Raw genomic sequence first — 22,230 nt, forward strand, 5'->3', positions numbered from 1 at the left:
TGGAACTACAGGCACATGCTACCATGCCCGGCTAATTTTTGATTTATTGTAGAGATGAGGTCTCGTCAATTTGCCCAGGTGGGTCTCAAACCCGCGGGCTCAGGCAATCCACTCACCTCAGCCTCCCAAAGTGCTGGAATTATAGGCTGAGCCACTGAGCCCGGCCGAAATTTTTTACTATTGGAATAGAAAAGAAATTATGGCAGTCATTTACTCCATGTGCCTAATAGTTACATGAAGAAAGAGAGACTTGGGGTTGTAGAGTAACATTTCTAAAGGCTCACAGTTAGCTCTAGTCTAGTAATCCATCTTTTTTATTTTTTATATTTTATTTTAAAGTTGTGTGGTATTATCTTAATTATTGACCTTACTTAGTCCCACATCTTTTTGATGAAAATGTTTTGTTAAGATTGTTTTGGTTATTAAAAACTGCATGAATATGCATATTTAGAAGTAGATTAAGAGAAAATGAGAAATAGGATTTTTTAAGCTGTAGTTTTTTTAGTCATGCATTTTCTCCATGAAAATAGAGTTATGTTTTAATAGGCAAGAACATAAAATGGTATTTTTACATATTAGAGGTGAGAGGTATAAAGAAGAAACTTCCAAAACCTATCAGACTCAAAAAGGGAGTCCCTAAAATGTCTTCCAGGTGTGTCTTTTTTTAATTGAAACTTTAACTAAAATTTTATTTAATTAAAAATTAGATCTGTTAATCCATTATTGGGAGATTTAGAGATTTTTGAGTGCTTTTAAATTGTATCCTAATGTGGGGTTTTAACTTGTCTAATTCCCCAAGACTTTAGAAAGTTCAAAAACATTCAAAAAATTTTTTTCATGTATTTCCATTCAAATCATCGTGAATTTTCAGAGAACACATTCTTTAACTGCCACTACCAACAGTGATAGAAACTGTTATCTGACTCAGTCAGGTGATCTGATAGTCACTTATATTGTGCATTGATTTTTAAATAATCTTTGACTTTATATCCCTGCACAAGTAGAGAGCTGTATCAAAGCCTCATTAGTCAAGATATATTACTCACTTAAATTATTTGTTCAGTTTCTTAGAATTAATTACAATTCCTTAATCTTAATAGTTTTAGGGAAAGCAACAGCTATTTTGAAGTAGTCTAATCCAATTAAGAATAGTCACTTCTGAAAGCAAGAAAGATTACTGAGAGGTGTAATACTTGTTGACTGTCTTTATATACCTTCTAAGAAGAACAGTGTGTTTTATTGAGATAACTGACTTAATATTTTTTTTAGAAAGTAGTATTCATTTGGATAGGTGGTTTTCTATCCAAAGTATGTTTTATTTTGGAATAATAGTGCCAAGAAAATGAGAATCAATGGTTTCATTACTTTTTTCTTTTTCTACCTTGTTAACTTTTCCAATAACTCTTATGTTACTTCAGGGAGTTGCTATTAGCATGTAATTTTTAAATGTTTTTGTTTTGCTTTGAAGGGACTCAGTAATTTAGTTTCACATTGTTTTTGCATTACAAGTGTGCTAATGTTTAAAATGAATGGAGTATTATAGTCTTAGCGCTGGATGTACAGCCAACAAAAAACCTTTGTGAGCTGATTTTTGCAGTGTTTTCTTACACTTCTGCTGAAAACAAAAAAAACCCTCATATATTTCAATATTAACTTTTTATTTTAAATGCTTCAACTGCACTTAAAATCTGTTAGTTAGAATCTTAATGCATTTCTTGTATTAGCGAAAATTATAATTTCATATTTGAATTAGGTTTCTGTCCTATTTCTGTCTTCTCATCCCATCCACAGACCTGTAAGTTTTGTTTCAGCAACCTCATTCTTACAAATAAAACTAACTTACACTCAGTGCAAAGTAGGCTTCACAGAATGTGAAGAATATGTGTTAGACTCCTGTTTGAGAACATTTCAGTCTTTTAAGCAGGCTAGGAATACTTTGGATTTACTCCCAGTTCCAGGACTCTTACTAACATTGTTTCATCGCACATTTACAAAATTAATGCTGCTTCATTGACTCTCCTTAAAAATGATTATTTTGTCTTATTGTAGCTATAGGCTAGAGCCCTTTCACACCATAATTTTTAACAGATTGTCCTGTGGTATATTTCAAGATGTTTAGATTGATGAAAAACGTTCATTTTTTTACTATCCAACATAAATTAAGATTGTTCTGATTCTGTGGAAGCTTCTGTTATGTAGGCTGCAGAAATGAGTGCATAGCATAGAATGATGGAAAGCAAGTACTGGTTACTCTGGGCAGTATTCACTATGATTATTCTGGAAAATTGTGACATTCATGGAAAGATCATGGGAAAACTAACTTTAAGTGACCGCTATGTGTCAGTCACTGTGTGGAGCACTTATATATAATTTGTCTTGTAGTAGAGAAGCTAAATTACTGGGAGTCTTCCAGAACAAAACAAAAGCATTTAAGGGTGACATGAAAATAGGGGCAGCAATACTCTACAGATATGCTCAAATGCAAAGACTTAAGTTATTTAACCCAAAGTCACATAACTAGTAAGTGACAGTGGTAAGCAATTTTTGGCTACAAAAAATAAAACCTCTTTTAGCTGGGAAGGAGAACAGAACTAGGGTAGATGGGGTTCAGTCCTGGGGTGTGGAGTACATGCAGGTGAAATACATAGTCCAAATGTGTCTTGTCCTCATATGGCCTCAAATCAATCAGGACTATCCTGTAGTATGGGTCCCTTTATTTATACTGATCATCATTATATGAGTCTGCTAAGGCTGCCATAACAGAATACTACAGACTAGGTGGCTTAAACAACAGAAATTTATTTTCTCACAGTTTTGGAGGCTGGAAGTCCAAGATCAATGTGCCAGCAAAATTGCTTTCTGCTGAGGCCTCTCTTCCTAGCTTATAGGCAACCACCTTCTCCCTGTGTCCTTACATTCCTTACATAGCCTTCTGTGTACAGGCAGAAGGAAAAGGTCTCTGGTGCCTCTTCTTGTAAAAGGGCATGAGTCCGTATTAGGGTACCACCCTTATGACCTCAGTTAGCCTTTATTCCTGTCTCCAAAAACAGGCACATTGGGTATTAGGGCTTTACCATTGAATATGGGGAGGGGTATAATTCAGTCCATTATAAGTATATTCTCTCCTTACAAACTAATCCACATGAGAAGCCAGATTATGATCTAAGTATTATTTGAGAGGATGGAATCAAACAAGATGATTAAAGACCTTGATAATCATGATGCCATGTGCTTTAGTAGACATGAGGTTTGTGGGTTGGGAGACTTCTGCACTATGCTAGAAATATATTTACTATTTGTCTTGTTGAATCTTTCTTTTATCATAAAGCCAATTCCTTTAAATTGTTTTTTGTTGTTTTTGTTTTTGAGTCAGAGGCTCACCCTGTCACCCAGGCTGGAGTGCATCATCACGGCTCACCACAGTCTCGACCTTCTAGGGTCAGGTGATACTTCCACCTTAGCCTTCTGAGGAGTTGGGACTACAGGTGCACACCACCATGTCTGGTTAATTTTTTGATGTTTTGTAGTGATGAGGTCTCACTATCTTGCTTAAGCTGTTCTCAAACTCCTGGGCTCAAGCAATTCCACCACCTCAGCTTCCCAAAGTGCTGGGATTACAGGCGTGAGCCACCACACCTGGCCTTACTGAAACTCTTAGTTCACTGAACACAAGTATCCACTCCCTTTTTCATGAAATACTCTTCTTGTTTTTCTATTTCTCTGGCTACTCCATTGACGTTCCTCCTGCTCTACTCCCTGAAGTTCTTCAAAGCTTGGTCCTATGTTTCATTTTGTGTTCCCTTTACACTCTCTTCCTAATGATGTCATCTATGCACTCAGTCTTAAGTATCTTATTCTACATACTGACAATTCTCTCTTTCAAAAGCACAATGATGATCCATGTGACAGTGCTTTATGAATATTCCGTTAAAATAATGAGAATAGACTGGACGTGGTGGCTCACATCTGTAATCCCTGCACTTTGGGAGGCCTAAGCAGGAGGATCACCTGAGACCAGGAGTTTGAGACCAGCCTGGACAACATAGCAAGACCTTGTCTCTATTTCAAAATAATAATAATAATAATAACTAGAATCATAGAAGGAAACTTAGAGAATATTCAAGCCTATCCAACTCCTGTAATTCACAGATAAAGAAAATGTCCCAGAAGTAAAGTGATTTGTGTGTCACAGAAAAAGTTAGTGACAAACCTGGAGGAAGGACCCATGTACGGGGTATGTTGACCTATTGGGAAGATACTCCCATTTCTATTAAAAAAAAAAAAGATGTTCAGGAAGATGTGTCCTTTGGATTAACAACAGGGAGTTCATCAGTGGTCTCAACAAAAGCAATTTCTTTTGATTTGTCAGTACAGAAATCATATTGCAATGGGTTGAGCAGATTTGGTAATGTGGAAGTGGAGACTTTATGTAGGCAACTCTTTTGAGAGCTGTGTCTGCAAAGGACTGAGAAGTGGGAAATACTGCATAATGCTTATTTGCTGGTGAGAATAAAGGGGGAAAGATTGAGGGAGCAAAGTCCCTGAGAAGGTGAGGGGGCTGACATATAGTATATTAACACTATATGTAGTGAACACTGCCCGAGTTGTTAAGAGAAGAATGCTTACATGAGTGAAGGTATAAATATTTTAGTAGGTTTAGTAGTAGAAGGGTTGGGGGATTCTCCCTCTACTTTTGTGATTAAAAACATGCAACAAAGTCAATGAGAATAAGAAAGGCGAAAGTAGACAGGAAGTTTGAGGGGAAAGAACAAGGAATGAAATGTCAGAATAAGAAAAGTTTATTAATAGGAATCGTCAATTTGAGGTTTGAGATTTGGCATCTCAAATAATAACTGGCACATAATAGACACCTGATAAATATCTGTTGAATGAATAAATGCATTTAAAGTGGCTGTGTAGTTGTATGATTTTTCTCCAGTTATATCCAGCTGCTCAGACAGATCATAAGAATACAGGTGGCCCCAGCAGCATTGCAGCTTTACCCAGTTTTGCAGTATGTGTGACTGGGAGAAGAGGAGACAAGGAATTGAGGATGTTTCCAAGGAAATTTTAAAAGGCAAGGAACGGTGTAAGGTCCTTTAGAAAATGTTTAAAATGTAGACAAGTGTTGGTGTTTTTATATGCTTAACTGGATAGAACCCCAGTAGTTCTTTTGTTTCGGTTGTTTCATTCTTAGGATGGATGTTTTGAGAGCTTAATTGTTTAGAACCCCATTGGTTCTTTCCTTTTCTAATTTGGCTTTATGCTATCAATCTTTCTTTTAGGAAGGGCAAAAGATTTTGAAAATTAGTTTTTCTTTTATTTTCTTTCTTTTCTTTTTTTTTTGCTTTGAAGTCTCATTCTGTTGCTCAAGCTGGAGTGCAATGGCACGCTCACGGCTACTGGAGCCTCGGCCTGCTGGGCTCAGGCGATCCTTCTGCCTCAGCCTTCCAAGTAGCTGGAACTACAGGCGCACACCACCACACCTGGCTAGGTGTTTTTTTTTTTTTAATTGTAGAGACAAGGTCTCATCAAGTTGCCCAGGCTGGTCTCAAACCCCTAAGCTCAGACAATCCTCCCACCTCTGCCTCCCAAAATGCTGGGATTACAGGCGTGAGTCACCACACCTGGCTGAAAATTTGTTTTGAAAATTTTGAATTTGGCCAGGCTCGGTGGCTTGGCCTATAATCCCAGTACTTTGGGAGGCTGAGGTGAGTGGATTGCCTGACCCTGTCGATTCGAGACCAGCTAGGGCAACTTGGCGAAACTTCATCTCTACAATAAATCAGAAGTTAGCTGGGCATGATAGCACGCGCCTGTAGTTCTGGCTACTTGGGAAGGCTGAGGCAGAAGGATCGCTGGAGCCCAGCAGGTCGACACTGGGGTGGCCGTGAGCATGCCACTGTACTCCATCCTGGGTGACAGAGTGAAACTACAACTCAAAAAAAACTTTGAATTTATTTTGTTTGTGAAGAAGTAGACAGATTAAAAGAAAATAACTTAGTTCTCTGGATTATTTCTTGCAAAACAAAATTCCAGACTATTACTTTATGTTTTCTAGAGAGAATTTTTGGGAAGGAAATGTCAGTACACTGTTCTTTTTAAGCACATTGTGTAAGAACCCGTTATTTGCTCAAATGAAAACCTGTTGCAATGTCTTAAAAACAAAACCTTCAAATAATTGTGCAATCTTGTTGTTATAAGTATAAACTAAAATGTACTCAAGTTGTTTTGGATAAAAACTCTTTTATCATTTGAAGATGACACTGTGGGAAAGAGTAAATAAGGAGAAATGAGTTCAGTTGTCAGTGTTTGGGGGAGGTTGGGAAGCAGAAAAGTTTCAGAACGTTTTCTTCATAATACAGGTCCTTTTGTGCCTGGTTTATCTTTCACCACAAATGAATTAAATTTCACTTATGTGTTGTAGATGAATGGCTGGTTATTCATCTCTAAAAGAAATTGCCTATACGATTTGACTGAATATTAACCCACAGGTGGAAAATCTTTAACTCTTTTATATGGTTCCATTTCAAACATCCTCAGTTGATTTTTTAAAAAATAAAATCCAGATTTATGGAATAGATTTCCATCTTGTAAACCTACTGTGATGCTCTAGTTTTACATATTTTCTAAAATAACTTTGTCTTTTTTTTTTTTTTTTGAGTTGGAGTCTCACTCTGTTGCCCAGGCTGGAGTGCAGTGGTGCTCCTGGCCACTGCAGCCTCGACCTGCTGGGCTCCAGTGATCCTTCCGCCTCAGCCTTCCAAGTAGCCGGAACTACAGGGGCGTGCTACCATGCCTGGCAGATTTTTTATTTATTGTAGAGATGAGGTCTCACCAAGTTGCCCAGGCGGGTCTCGAATCCACGGGATTAGAGGCTGACCCACCGAGCCTGGCCTGTCTTCTTTTTTTTTTTTTAACTTTGGTGACATCTTTTGACAAAATTGTCACAGAAATATGACTTAAGTTTAGAGAATCAAACTTTCAGCTTTTGTGAACTCTTCTAATTGTATTGTCCTCTGAGTTCTCATAGTACTTTCTCCCTCATCATCTTCTTCATCATTATAGCTAGCATGTATAGAGCTGTTATGAGTAGTGAGGCAATATGTTAGTGTTTTATAAATAGTACCTTGTTCAGTCCTCATAATGACTCTTTGATTTGTATCATGTTATCTCTATTTCATAAATTAAGGAAACTGATGAAAACCAAGACTTAGAAAAAGTTTAGAGAGGTTTACAAACTTGTTCAATTTCAGGGAGTGGTTACTTGAGATGCTTGGGATTAAACCTAATTCTGCTAGACTCTAAAACCGACTTTCTCCTCACTAAATTATATACTGTCTTTCCATTTAAAAGTATTAAAATACTTAGTTCATTCTGTTGTATTCTAATTGATTTCTTGTGTTCATTTGGCTCTTTACCAGACTATTATCCTCTTGAGCACAAGGACCTTCCTTATCTTATTCATATTTGTATCCTCAGTGTCCATCAGAGACCCTTGTACTTTTAAAATGAGTATTGAATGAGCAACATTGGCATCACTGAGCAATGAGGCATATGCTATGAAGTTGTTTTTCTGGTTTAGGTAGTTTTTAGGTTTATTGCTTCATGTATTTCTTACCCTTTTTATGTATTCACATTTATAGTTACATACACGCATGTACATATACACAAGTACGCATGTGCACACCTACTATTTTCTCCACATATCTTTTGAAAGTGGCAATTATTATTCTCAATTTGCGGATCCAGAAAATCAAGGCTTAGAGAAAATGAAACTTGATCAGGGTCACACCACTAGTTAGTGGCAAATCTGGGATGCAAATCCAGATTTTCAGTCTTTAAATCATAATCAAGCCGGGCTCAGTGGCTCAGCCTGTAATCCCGCGCCTTGGGAGGCTGAGGTGAGTGAATTGCCTGAGCCCATGGGTTCAGGACCCGCTTGGGCAACTTGGTGAGACCTCATCTCTACAATAAAAAAAAAATTAGCCAGGCGTGGTAGCGCACGCCTGTAATTCCGGCTACTTAGAAGACTGAGGCAGAAGGATCGCCAGAGCCCAGCAGGTTGAGGCTGCAGTGGCTGGGAGCAGCCGCCGCACTCCAGTCTAGGCGACAAAGTGAGACTCCAACTCAAAAAAAAAAATCATAATCATCTACCCTATGCTCGTGGAAATCTATGCTTTATTTCTCAGTATGTTTATTTACTCATTGAGAAATGAAGGCAACAAAACAAAGATATCCACAAATGGATTATATCTAAAAAATAAAAAAAGGAAAATTTCTGTTTCAGTGATAAATGTATGCTTTTTGTTCAGTCATTTTTATAATCTTTCTCTTGTTTTCCTTTTTGAGGCATAAATTTGGGGGATAGCTAGGAGTTTAGTAAAAGAATAAAATATTATCAACCAATTAGCTACAGGAAAACTGAACCAATAACCATATCATATTCTTTTTTTTTTTTTTCTCTTTTTTTTTGAGTTGGAATCTCATTCTATTGCCTAGGCTGGAGGGCCACCGCAGCTTGACCTGCTGGGCTCAAGCGATCCTTCAGTCTCAGCTTTCTAAGTAGCTGGAACTACAGGCATGTGCCACCATGCCTGGCTAATTTTTTTATTTATTTTAGAGACGAGATGTTACCAGGCTGCCCAGGCTGGTCTTGAACCCCTGGGCTCAGGTAATCCTCTCACCTCGGCCTCCCAAAGTGCTAGGATTATAGGCTTGAGCCACCATGCCCAGCCAACCATATCATATTCTAACTAGCTAAATAAAAATCCAGCATGATTCCTGGCACATATAGAGTGTTCAGTTAATTTTTGTTGAACAAATAGGTGAACAAACAAACTTATACAAGCATCTTATAAAGTGATTTCTTGAGTTTTCTTTCTTAATAACATGTAACTCCCTAACTCATAAATCTAACATTGAATTCTGCACTGTCACTGAATCAGCTCATATAATAGAAAAATTTGAGCCATGTAGTGATAGGAATATTGTTAAGCTTAGGGCTGCTATTAAATATAGAGAAAATGAAAGAGATTTTTTTCCTATGAATGTTTTTGGAGATTTTGATAGTTCCTGCTGGTGACTTTTTTCTTAAATATCTTTATTGAAACATAATTCGTATACCATACATTTCATTCATTTAAATTGTACAATCCAGTAGTTGTTAGTATACTCACAACTATGCAACCATCACCACAATTTAAGAACAGTTTCATTACCCCAAAAAGGCTCAAAACTGGCAGCCATTCCCCATTTCTCTCCAACTAATCTATTATTCTGCATTCTGCCATTATGGATTTGCCTGTTCTGGATATTTCATATAAATGGCAATCAACGTGGCTTTTGTGACTGTCTTCTTTCACTTAGCTTATTTTTAAAGTTCATTAATGCTGTTGCATGGATCAGTATTTCATTTCTTTTTATGAATATCAGCTCATTGTTTGGATATACCATATATTCTGTATTCATTCATCAACTGATAGACATTTGAGTTGTATCCACCTTTTGACTATAAGAGCAATGCTGTTATGAACATTCATGAATCGCTAAATCATATGCTGTTTTACCTTTTTTTTTTTTTTTTTTTTTAATTCAAGATCTGTCACCAGGATTGAGTCCAGTGGCATGATCGTGATTCACTGCAGCCTTGACTTTGGGCTCACGCAGTCCTTCTGTAACAGCCTCCCAAGTAGCTGGAACTAGAGGTGCATGCCACCATGCCTGGCTAATTTTTTAATTTTTTGTAGAGACTAGGTTTCACTATGTGGCCCAGGCTTGAATTCCTGGGCTCAAGTGATCCTCCTGCCTTTGCCTCCCAAAGTGCTGAGATTACAGGCGTGGACCACCGTGCCTTGCTGATTATTTGCTTTTCATTACTGAGTTGTAGGAGTTTGTTATATATTCTGGCTACAAGCTTTTTATGAAATATATGATTTGCAGATTTTTTTCCCATTCTGTGGGTTTCACTTTCTTGATGATGTCCTTTGAAGCACAAAAGTTTTAATTTTGATGATGATAAATATTTCCCATTAATTGTCTTTTATAAAAGTTTTGCCAACTTTTAATGCAGTATTATGGACTCAGCATTTTAGGCCTATATTGAAGTGATATGCTCTTCGAATAGAAAGATTTGCTCTACGAATACCTAAAGAATGATCCAGTCATAGGCAATCTGATATTTTGTGTAGAATAATTATGTTGGCACAATTTATATGTTGTATTACAGTGAGTTAAAGTAAAAACATATATATGTAATATGAATCATGAAATAAAGTATACTTACATATCTTAAATATTTAAAATTTTTATTTTATTTTATTTTATTTTTTGAATCAGAGTCTCACTCTGTCGCCCAGGCTGGAGTACAGTGACACTGTCACGATCAGCCTCAGTCTTTCAATTAGCTGGAACTACAGGCACGTGCTACCATGCCCAGCTAATTTTTTTGATTTGTTGTAGAGATGAGGTATTGCCAAGTTGCCCAGACTGGTCTCAAACCCCTGGGCTCAGGCAATCCTCTTACCTCAGCCTCCCAAAGTGCTGGGATTACAGACTTGAGCCACCATACCTGGCAAAATTTTTATCTTATATGCCCATAACTATGCCCAGATCATTTTATTCAGTAGAATTGTTTCCTAAATAAAACTGATCTGTGGTCTTAGAGCTATGTGTCAACATTTGTGACATCTTTGGTAATATAATTTTTTTTTCTAATTTTTTTGTTTTTTTTTTTTGAGTCTCACTCTGTCACCCAGGCTGGAGGGCAATGGCATGCTCCTGGCCACTGCAGCCTCGACATGCTGGTCTCCTGTGATCCTTCCGCCACAGCCTTCCAAGTAACCGGAACTACAGCCATGTGCTACCACGCCCGGCTAATTTTTGATTTATTTTAGAGACGAGGTCTCGCCAAGTTGCCCGGGTGGGTCTCGAACCTGTGGGCTCAGGCAATTGTCTCGCCTCAGCCTCCCAAAGTGCTGGGATTACAGGCTGAGCCACCGAGCCCGGCCTTTTTTTCTAATGTTAAAGGGAGTATGAACGATCAAATGATAGAAGGATTAAAATGATGAGGTTGATTTTGAGTAAGTAGTGTGTATAATATTATATTGTGCGTTAGAAGGATGTTAAATCTTATAGTTTGTCAATATTTGAAGGTGCTAGTCACTTGATATCCTTCCTCTATGGAAAAATTATCTACAAATTTTAATCTAAAAGGTTTACAAGTACATGGATTTTATATTTTTACTATTTGTAATATCATTTATATTCACATTGTTCAAGTTTTAGTTAGAAAAGAAAAAAATAAAATATATATGCATTATAATAGCATGTGGGATATTACTGTCATGCTGTTCCTGTATTCAGTTTTATTCAGTCACAATTGCAAAGCAAAAGTATGTGACATATTGCCGTATTTTATTTTACTGTATTAGTTCCTCAAGAGTTACTGATTTATGAAATGGCAGAGAATGGAAAAAATTGTGACCAGAGACGTGTAGCAATGAACAAGGAACAACATAATGGAAATTTCACAGGTAAAGTGTGGTGGTTTGGAGGAATAGATCTACAGGTTTAAATGATAATACTTTTCATTGAAATAAATAGAAATATATTACTTCTGATCCTTCTAATCTTAATGTATTAATATCTTAGTAGTAAATTTAATCATGGGTCCTGGCCTAAGAGGTGATTACAGAAGTAATCTGGTCACAGTCACATAGGTACAAGATTATTGCTTGTTAATTTTGTGGTATGATGAGTGTTTATTTGGCTTTACTCAGTGCTCACTTTTATTTATTCTTGTTTAGACTTATTCTAAAAATTTAGTTTGAGATGACTAAACTTGTATTTTAACCAAATTAGAATTTGTGATAAATTTCAGTTTACAGAAGTGCCAAAAAAATGTATACCAATTTTAAGTATGACATTCATGCAAAAGATGGCGTTAATCAATTGAATGCTCGAATCACTATGTGACAGGCAGGACAGTCAAAAAAAATAGCAGAAGCACGGTTGAGTGAATGTCATACTGTACATTGCTACCACAATTTAATTCAACTTTGAAAAGTAATACGTAGAAAACATCTCTGGGCAAACCCCTTGGGTCCCCTCTCACTGGAAGCTTTCCTGTCCTCTCCATAAATCCTGCTTTTAAAAAAAAGAAAAGAAGGCCGGGCTCAGTGGCTCAGCCTGTAATCCCAGCATTTTGGGAGGCCGAGGCAAGTGGATAGCCTGAACATGCGGGTTTGAGACCCACCTGGACAACTTGGCAAGACCTCGTCTCTAAGTACATCAAAAATTAGCCAGGCGTGGTAGCGTGCACCTGTAGTTCTGGCTACTTGGAAGACTGAGGCGGAAGGATCACCAGAGCCCAGCAGGTCGATGCTGGGGTGGCTGTGAGCGTGCATGCCACTGCACTCCAGCCTGGGTGACGGAATGAGACTCCAACTCAAAAAAAAAAGAAAAGAAAAAAAATCTCTTAAAATGTGTATACATTTTTTGGTCACCCCCCTTTTTTTAATTAGTATTTATACATTTACCCTGAAAATGATGGTTTTTATTAATATGGATGGTTTAAGTAGGAAATTTCCTTCATGCATTTGAAGGAAAATGAAAATCTTTCTTTTCTAGTAATTGTACTTTTTTTTAATTTCTGAATTATTTGGCACCTTAAACACATTGCAAATAATACTCTAGTGTGGTAATGTTATCATAGAAATTTTCTTCTACTGGAAGAAGTACAAGCTATCTGAAATAGTCGTTTCCATTTGTTTTAATTACTCTTTTGCCTTGCAGAGAGCATTTTGGAGTACTGGTCTCACTTTTGCTTTGCTTGTCGATATACTTTGCAGTTTCACCAAGAGTTTTAAAACTCAGAGATGGTTATTGCATACATCATACATCACAGTGTCTCCCATTAGGAGCTTTTGTGTGTTATTTTTTTCTTTTCTTTCAGCAAGCACATACATTTATATGTTTTTCCTTTACTGCTTACCCCATTGGAATTTAAAATTAGCGTCAGTATGTCATACTTTCTCTTTTGTACCATGTGTTTCTTACTTAATATTTCTTAGAGATTTTGCTATAACTGTACATGAAAAACTTATTCTTTATTTTGGCTGCTTAGTAGTCCATTCCACCGTATGAGTCTGCTATATTTTCACTACCCTGTCTTTTACCAGTAACATTTAAATTGTTGATGATCTTTTGCTAGTACAAATAATGCTGCATTGAATTTTTTGCATTGAAATTTTTGCAAGTCACTTTACCTTATATCATTCTTAGAAATATCATTGTTAAAATGTATTTGCGTGTGTAATTTCAGTAGGTGATGACAATATAGCTAACCTTAATTGGATATTTATTAAGTATCATACTCTTCTGAAAACTTTACATACATTAACTCATTTAATCATTACAGTGACCCTGAAAAGTTAATACCGTTGTTATCCCCATTTTATAGAAAAGAATACTGTGGCACAGAGGTGTTAACTAACTTGCCCAAGTTCACATGACTGATAGGCAGAGCCAGGATTTGGAGGCAACTAGTTTGCCTCCACATTTTGTTAACTAAACCATTTTGTTCTGTAATATGATGCTAGCTTGATATGATGCCTGTCATAGAAGTTGTACCAATTTAGACTTACTTCAGTAATGAAGGTTATGTTCTGACAGTAAAATAATATAAAAATTGGGGCAGAAGCACCTTGCCCAGACATTTCATTTTCCCAAATCTTTGGCTCTATCCCAAATGTAACAGCTAGAATTTTTAGTACTATTTCTTTAGGGGTACCCTTTACAAAAAATTCTGGCACTTGTCATGTCAGATAGTTGGCAAAAGGTATGCATTTTTTCTTGCCTAAGTTTTTCTCTAGGTAACACTGATTATGGAGTGGCAACTGTAAGACTAGGCTCAGTGGCTCATGTCTATAATTCCAGCACTTAGGGAGGCTAAGGCAGAAGGATCACTTCAGACCAGGAGTTCAAGACCAGCCTTGCAACATAGTGAGACCCCCATCTCGACAAAAAAAAAATAAGAAAAAAAAATTAGCCTAGTGTGTTGGCATGCACCTGTTGTCCCAGCTATTTGGGAGACTGAGATGGTAGGATCCCTTGAACCCAGGAGTTTGAGGTTGCAGTGAGCTGTGATCATGTCACTGCATTCCAGCCTAGGTGACAGAGCGAGACCCTGTCTCTAAAAAAAACAGAAGTGGCAACTTACCCACGAGGAATAAGTTTTATGACCCCCCAGTGGATACCTGAAGCCGCAGGTAGTACCAAACCCTATATACACTATGTTTTTCCCTATGCAGTTATGGGATTGGGGAAGGTTAACATATATAGCATGGATATGCTGGACAAAGAGATTAATTATGTCTTGGACTGGATGGAGCAGGACAGCACAGATTTTATCACACTACTCAGAATAGCATGCAATATAAAATTTATTGTTTATTTCTAGAATTTTCCATTTTCCATTTTTAGACTGCAGTTAACCATGAGAAACTGAAACTGTAGATAAGAGAGAACTACTGTAATGCATCTCCTTCCTAAGCCACTTGCTGTTGCTAAGTCTGGACTAGTTGCCATTTTCATAGGACTCTAGGACTTGCTGTTAATGATTACAGGACATGGGTAAAACTCTTTTCATCCAATGTGTATGTAAGCACTCGTACATTTTACCATCCTTCTAAGATTGCTGAAATGATAACCTGCAAGGTAGTCACTGATTGAAAGGAAAGAGATAGGTAAATATTCAGAGAAATGAAAGGCTACTGGGGCTTAATTTATGTTATTTTCAAACACAGCGATTAGAATTGTATTCCAGAGGTTGCTTCCTCTAGAGAAGGGGTGATCTCAAGTTTGTTGTACAAGTATTTAAACTTCCATGACCCAGATGTGAATCACATTGTTTGTACTTTTGAGATTTATATGCAGTCTTTCAGATGTGGGATGGGATGGTGGATGGATTTTTTGAATGATTGGAAAGGGTGAGCATAAATGTTAGAATTTCTGTTTTAATGTCTACACTATTGTTTTTCAGATCCCTCTTCAGTGAATGAAAAGAAGAGGAGGGATCGGGAAGAAAGGCAGAATATTGTCCTGTGGAGACAGCCACTCATTACCTTGCAGTATTTTTCTCTGGAAATCCTTGTAATCTTGAAGGAATGGACCTCAAAGTAAAGAGTTTTCCATTACCTTATATATAAACCTTATTTACTAATTTTAGAAATCCTCTACAATCTCCTACTCTTTGCCCTCTGCTCCATCAAAATGGATTAATTAATTTTAGAATATTATCATAGGAACATATTTATTCTCTCTGTAAGTTGAAGAAAAATAGATTAGGGAAACATATTACTGTTTGCCTCTTGGGTTATCACAGTTGACCACTATCTCACATTCAGTATTACATATAAGAGAGAACACTGAAAATGTGATGGTTTTTGTTCCTCCTGGTTTTACCTTCAGGTTAAATCACCTGCATGCGCTGATTCTTCAGCAGCACAAAGCCCAGGATATGTGGCAGTTTTACTGATGGTTTGAGCCAGTGCAAAAGGACTCTGCCATGGAAATATGTTGTCTTTAAATTTAGTACTTGTAAGCCCAGTTTCAAGTACCATAAAGAGCAAGCTGAACTTTTACAAGCCTTATCATTTTCTTATCATTGGTGTGCCCTTCCAAGTTATTATCTGTACTATTATCTTATATTTTTATTGTACTACAAGAAACAAATTTAGATTGGCTATATGTCTTGCTCAGAGTACAACCCAAAGGGTCTCTGGCCCAGATTCTCTGACTTGAAGACCAGTGCTCTTTCTGATATACAGTAATGCCTCTCCAAATTAGAAATTGGGCTATAGACAAGATCAGACTTTGGGTGAGGGGAAGGCTATGATGAGGTTTATAATAAGAAATTAAATTCTGTCTCCTCTTGGCCACCTTCTGTACCTCCAAGAAGCCATTGCATGTAGGACAAGAGTTCAGCCCAGTTGAGCTAGATAACCTGACTGCTTCAGTAAGAAATTGTTTTGAGAATGATGAATCCTGAAACTGAGACTGTGAGATATTTCTTTATTTTTTTTTAATTTGTTTTTAAGATTATGGCATCGTCAAAGCATTGTGGTGTCTTTTTTACTGCTGCTTGCTGTGCTTATAGCTACGTATTATATTGAAGGAGCACATCAACAGGTGAGAGGTCCAGCAATTCTATTTCTGCTCTTGCACATTCTCTAATCCCAGTTTCAAAATGGGACTAATGTGAGTTTTTTAGAATTTCTACCCTCAACATTATCTCATAACTGGTATCTCAGTGTTTTACTTGTAAGGACAGGCACTAAAAATATTCATGCAGTGTTTTATGACTACTCAGCATTTATGTTGGTATGTGATTCCTTTTACTTTCAAAGATTTAAAAATAACTTTCCTGAAAGTGTTCAGTCAGAGCAGCATGAATCCTTTAATCATCGCCAATGTTTTCATATTGAGGGTTAGATTTTATTTGTTTTTGTTTTTGTTTTTTAGTTGGAGTCTCATTCCATCACCCAGACTAGAATGCAGTGGCACACTCATGGCCACCCCAGCAATCCTTATGCCTCAGCCTTCCAAGTAACTGGAACTACAGGCACACGCTACCACGTCTGGCTAATTTTTGATTTACTGTGGAGACAAGGTCTCACCAAGTTTCCCAGGCTGGTGTTGAACCCAAGGGCTCAGGCAATCCATTCACCTCGGCCTCCCAAAGTTCTGGGATTACAGGCTGAGCCACTGAGCCCGGCCTTAGGTTTTTATTTGTATAAAAAAAAAAGTCCGTTTGCCTGTAGTCTGCAAGTACAACATTACTTATGGAAAAATAGGACATTTTGTTAACATTTTTTGTTAAAATAGCAAAACATTAACATATTCTAATAGGAAATGGTTCTAAAATGGTATCTTTTCATATTTTAAAGCAGTTTACCTCTAATATCAGTGAAGTGTTTATGGTGTTAAATTTATTTCATTTAAACATATTTTTACAATGTTTATCTTCATAATTCTCTTATTAGTAATTTGCCTTTTTTCTGTCCTCTAATAGGATTTCAAAGGTTTAGAAACAAGAGCTTTATTCCACTTAGATGACTTTTTTTTTTTTTTTTTGAATTGGAGTCTCACTCTGTCGCCCAGGCTGGAGTGCAGTGGCATGCTCATGGCCACTGCAGCCTCAACCTGCTGGATTCAGCCTTCCAAGTAGTTGGAACTACAGGCACGTGTCACCATGCCCAGCTAATTTTTTTTTTCTTTTTTGGATTTTTTGTAGAGATGAGGTCTCACCAAGTTGCCCAGGCTGGTCTTGAACCTGTGGGCTCAGGCAATCTTCTCACCTAGGCCTCCCAAAGTGCTGGGATTATAGGCATGAACCACTGCTTTTTCAAAGTGTTTTTAATCTTAATACTTTATTCCTATTTAAAACTTGTTCTGATTGGTTTGTTTAATTTTGATGGTAGTTTATATATACTACTTGTCTGCATAGAGTATTCATGTTTTTCACCTCACCCCCTTTTGTTTTTCAGTATGTGCAACGTATAGAAAAACAGTTTCTTTTGTATGCCTACTGGATAGGCTTAGGAATTTTGTCTTCTGTTGGGCTTGGAACAGGGCTGCATACCTTTCTGCTTTATCTGGTAAGAATCACTTTCTTTTAATAAACAAAAATGAGAAAGTCTTTCTTTTTATTGATGCTTTTAGTTCAGAAGTTAAAATTCTGATTTGTATTTAATTACCTTTGTGTTTTGTAAACATTCTGATCCTCAAATTGGTGCTTTAAGTTTGACCTAGAATTCTGTTTTGTTTTTGCTTTTGGGTTGAAGATTTCAACCGTATTAAGCAAATATGGTTACTAAATAAGTAATTCAGCTCAAATTTTTTTCCCTTCTAGATTTTAGAATAATGATTCTCTTGCTTATGCAATTGTCATTTTAATAGTTGAAGTTAATTTAAGTGTACAGAATTTCATGTAAGACTGAATGAATTTGAACAGTTTACCTTCTCTGTTAATCAATAATAGAGAAATGGTATTTTTCCCCACATCCTCTAACACTATGTATACACTTGAATATTTATTTTGGTATTCTTATTGAATGTAGTTGATGAAGTGTTACATATGTAGAACTAAATGCTTTCTTTTTTTTCCTTTTTGGAAATGTTTTAATTGCTAACTAATGGGAGCTACAATTGTCTCTTAATAAAATGAAGCCTGTAGAGGCTTACACTGACAATTCTCTATTCACTACATATAAACAATTTCAAAGAGAAAACACACATTGGGACATACCTTCAACTTCAGACATGTTCTCAAAATAAAAGCCTTTAAAAAAAAGCCATCTTGATATATCATGAAATTGGAATACTAAATGTAGCTGACACCACCCTCATTTCCTATGCTTTATAATTACCAATTCTACAGTCCTGGAACGAACCCTCATGGTTATCAGAACATTCGTCACATTAAACTGTCTCAGGTATCATAATAGTCCTTCTTATATGTATCAACATTCTTACTGAACAATGAGCTCAGGGTTGCAAAAGAAGATTTATTTTTTGCACGTGTCTGTTAGTCTTTGTCCATATAAATGCTTTCTTTAAACCTTTAAACCCCAAAGTAAAAAGTGTTCCTTCTAAAAAATATCCTTTTACCGGTTGAAACGAGCAAAGAAAGATGAGTTTTCCTTTGAACATTCACACATATATTGAAATAATAACAGAGCTAGAAGTTGGGAGTGATAAGGCACACAACTGAAATAGGCGCTCTCAGGGTCATGCAAGTACAGAGTTGGTGAGTAAGTGTCATGTTGAATTTATTTTTTGTGCTCTAGATGCCTTGCTTGTTCACTCTATTTCTGCTTTTTTGAATAATGCATTGAAAACAATTATTCCATATTTGAAAATGGATTGATCTTTATTGGGTGAAAGCGTATTACAGCAGTACTAATTGCTGGAAAAATCCATCATTAAAAACACTTGCAGTCTCTGTGCTATAATGAATTCATTTCTGAAGCAGGTACGATAAGTATTAAGGAATGATTGGCCGCTTGGAAAAGAAGGGTACTGAATGGTTTGAAGAATACTCTGGGAATTACTCTGTAATACATAAATTCTCCAAGATTATAAGAATTTACAAGTTGGAATTTAAAGATTTTTTGTTTTGTTTTCGCCAGGGCCTCCCTCTGTCATCCAGGCTGGAGTGCAGTGGCACAATCACAACTCAACACAGCCTCAATCTCCTGGGCTTAGGCGATCCTCCTGCCTCATTCTCCCAAGTAGCTGGGACTATAGACCTGTGCCACCACACCTGGCTAATTTTTTTGTAGCAATAAGATCTTGCTATGTTGACCAGATTGGTTTCAAACTCCTTATCTTAAGCAATCTTCTTGCCTTGACCTCCCAAGGTGCCAAAATTACAGGCGTGAGCTACCATATCCAGGCTTAAAATTATGTTCATGATTGCTTGCGGACTTAACTCAAATGGAGGCATAAATCCTAGTGAAGTAACCCATATCATTGTTTTGCTAATAACTATATTCTGTCACCGGGCTCAGTGGCTCAGCCTGTAATCCCGTGCCTTTGGGAGGCTGAGATGAGTGAATTGCCTGAGCCCGCGGGTTCGAGACCCGCCTAGGCAGCGAGACCTCATCTCTACAATAAATTAAAAAATCAGCTGGGCGTGGTGGCACATGCCTGTAATTCCGGCTACTCGGAAGGCTGAGGTAGAAGGATCGCCGGAGCCCAGCAGGCCGAGGCTGCGGTGGCCGGGAGCAGCCACTGCACTCCAGTCTGGGCAACAGAGTGAGACTCCAACTCAAAAAACAAACAAACAAACAAAAAACAACTATATTCTTAGTAGAATAACACTACATTGACTAGTAAAGGTTGAGGGAGGGGGAAAAGAAGGAATAACAGGTTAAGGATGCCTTTCTGTTTTTGTAGACCTGTCTTCTGATATTCCTTGGGAAAACCAGATTAAGGAACTCATTTGTAGCATTTAATTAATTTGGAAGCATTTGAAAAACAACCCAGATAACATATTTCTGCTGAATCTTAAAAGGGATTAAAATAAACCCCTTTTAAATTGCATACAAATTTAGGATGAAGAAATTTGAAACAGAAATTTCTTGTTTTCTGTTTTGTTTTTCATATTTACAAGAAACCTTACTAAAATGACATTCATAAACTATCTTCATACAAAAGCATTATTATTCTAGTTCCATTGGTCCAAGTATCCAGTAAAGGATTTAGAAACATACAAATAAGAATTTATTTACAAAACTGATTTGAAGGGAAAAGTCAAGTCTTTGTTTTCATATGTTAGGTCATTATTTCTGCTCTTGATAAAAGTGCAAATTTAATGGAATGTGGTTAGCCTTTGAAGTTAGCTGCAGACGGTTAGCAGAATTTTATCCTCATAAATCAGTTTCTTTTGTAAATGCATTTGAGTTTGAGAAGTCTTAATTACACCAGCTTTCATATATGAAACTTAACATAACCCTTACTTAGAGAAATGTGACATCTTCATGCTGTACTGTTTTGTGCAAATGAAACAGGGACCTCTGCCATATACTCATATAACTAACTCCTCAGTGGTAAGAACCAGTGACCATGTTAGGAGAGTAGTTTGGTAAGAAATAATGGGCTTCCTTTTTTATAGCAAAATGCAAGAAAAAGGAACCAATTTTAACAAAGAGAAAACTTTTTTTTTTTTTTTTAGTTGAAATCTCACTCTATTGCCAAGGATGGAGTACAGTGGCACCCTTATCCACCCCAGCATTGACCTGCTGGGCTCAGCGATCCCTCCACCTCAGCCTTCCAAGTAGCCGGAATTACAGGCGTGCACTGCCACACCTGGCTAATTTTTTGATTTATTGTAGAGATGAGGTCTCACCAAGTTGCCCGGACTGATCTACAGCCTGTGGGCTCAGGCAGTTCCCTCACTTCGGCCTCCCAAAGTGCTGGGATTACAGGCTTGAACCACTGCGCCCAGCCAAGAAAATTTTAATTCTTTATTATGGTTCTCTTTACTGAAAATCATGGCTTAAAATTGAAATATAAATTTTTTTTTCTGCATAGACAAAATTTCCTAATTAGGTTGTTGACATTTGTATTTAGAATGAATAATTCCTCCAATGTGGAAGTTACCTTTTTTGGAAGTATTGTTTAGTTCATTACAATTGATTATATAGCAAATAGTCATCTAAAAGAGTTGTGATGTTTTCTAAATTATTAGCTATTTACATATTTAAATTTAGGAGGGGAAATTTATCTTGATGTTTATCAATAAACATTTATATTTTTAGCTATAATAGATAACTGAAAGGTTATAACTTAAAATTCAGACATCTTGGAAGTCATCATTTCTTTAAAAATTACAAGTAAAGTTAATGTTTGTTTGATCCACATTAAGTTTAATGAAAATCAACTGGGAAACATAACTAGTTTGGGCTACCATCAAATTTTGTGAATTGATCTGAATACCATGTAAATCTAGTAGGTATCAGAGACCAGATATCTAAAAAGGAAAAGTTAGATACTATTTATGCAAGAATAGTGGTTGCTGGCCAGAAAGGAAGAGATAAAAGCACAGTGAATGATGAATTTCTTTTCCCCATGGCTCAAGGGGAGTTAGTTGGACTGTTAGGTTAGTTGTTTTGTCCTATTCATTTTAATGGTCAACAAACAGACTTCAGGAGGCTCATTAATTTCCCAAGTCACTATACTTTTTATGTCTTTGCAAATAAACAAATAAGCTTTTTTTTTCCCCCCTGTCAAGAGAAGACCTGTAGTATTCACCAGGTTCTCCAATGACTCTGTAATCCATAAAAGGTAAAGAATCATTTTTCTAGAACTTTTTTTTCTAGGTATGTCTATCTTTGGCTGCCACTAGGTGGCATTACTAATACAGCCAGTATACTGTATTATATTTGCAGGTTCTATCTGGATAAATATATATGAGTAGAGAGAATCATTTAGCCAAAAACAAAAATGTCAAATGGATCTACTAAACTTGGAGACATTCTATTATATATCAGAAGGTCGACGCTGGGGTTGCTGTGAGCATGCCTGCCACTGCACCCCAGTCTGGGTGAAGGAGTGAGACTCCAACTCAAAAAAATTTTTTAAATATGTATTTAAAGGTATCATAGAGTTAAAAGAAAGTAAAAGAATTACAAGACCAGGATCTAAGTTAAACAAGAAATCCAG

At 36.8% G+C, this 22,230-nt stretch overlaps 1 protein-coding gene across 2 annotated transcripts in view; it reads left to right on the forward strand.

Moving 5' to 3' along the window:
- VMP1 (vacuole membrane protein 1) overlaps nucleotides 1–22,230 on the forward strand; it is a 135,356-nt gene that overhangs the window by 11,981 nt on the left and 101,145 nt on the right. For both annotated transcript variants that reach the window (XM_008070835.2, XM_021718950.1), the window contains exons 2-5: nucleotides 11,433–11,534; nucleotides 15,044–15,179; nucleotides 16,101–16,191; nucleotides 17,550–17,660. In XM_008070835.2, the coding sequence (XP_008069026.1) occupies nucleotides 11,459–11,534; nucleotides 15,044–15,179; nucleotides 16,101–16,191; nucleotides 17,550–17,660 (414 nt within the window). In that variant the 5' untranslated portion in view covers nucleotides 11,433–11,458. The remainder of the gene's footprint in view (nucleotides 1–11,432; nucleotides 11,535–15,043; nucleotides 15,180–16,100; nucleotides 16,192–17,549; nucleotides 17,661–22,230) is intronic.

The sequence above is a fragment of the Carlito syrichta genome, unplaced genomic scaffold, assembly GCF_000164805.1.
Source record: "Carlito syrichta isolate Samal-C Ts95f unplaced genomic scaffold, Tarsius_syrichta-2.0.1 Scaffold314028, whole genome shotgun sequence".
Lineage (NCBI taxonomy): Eukaryota > Metazoa > Chordata > Mammalia > Primates > Tarsiidae > Carlito > Carlito syrichta.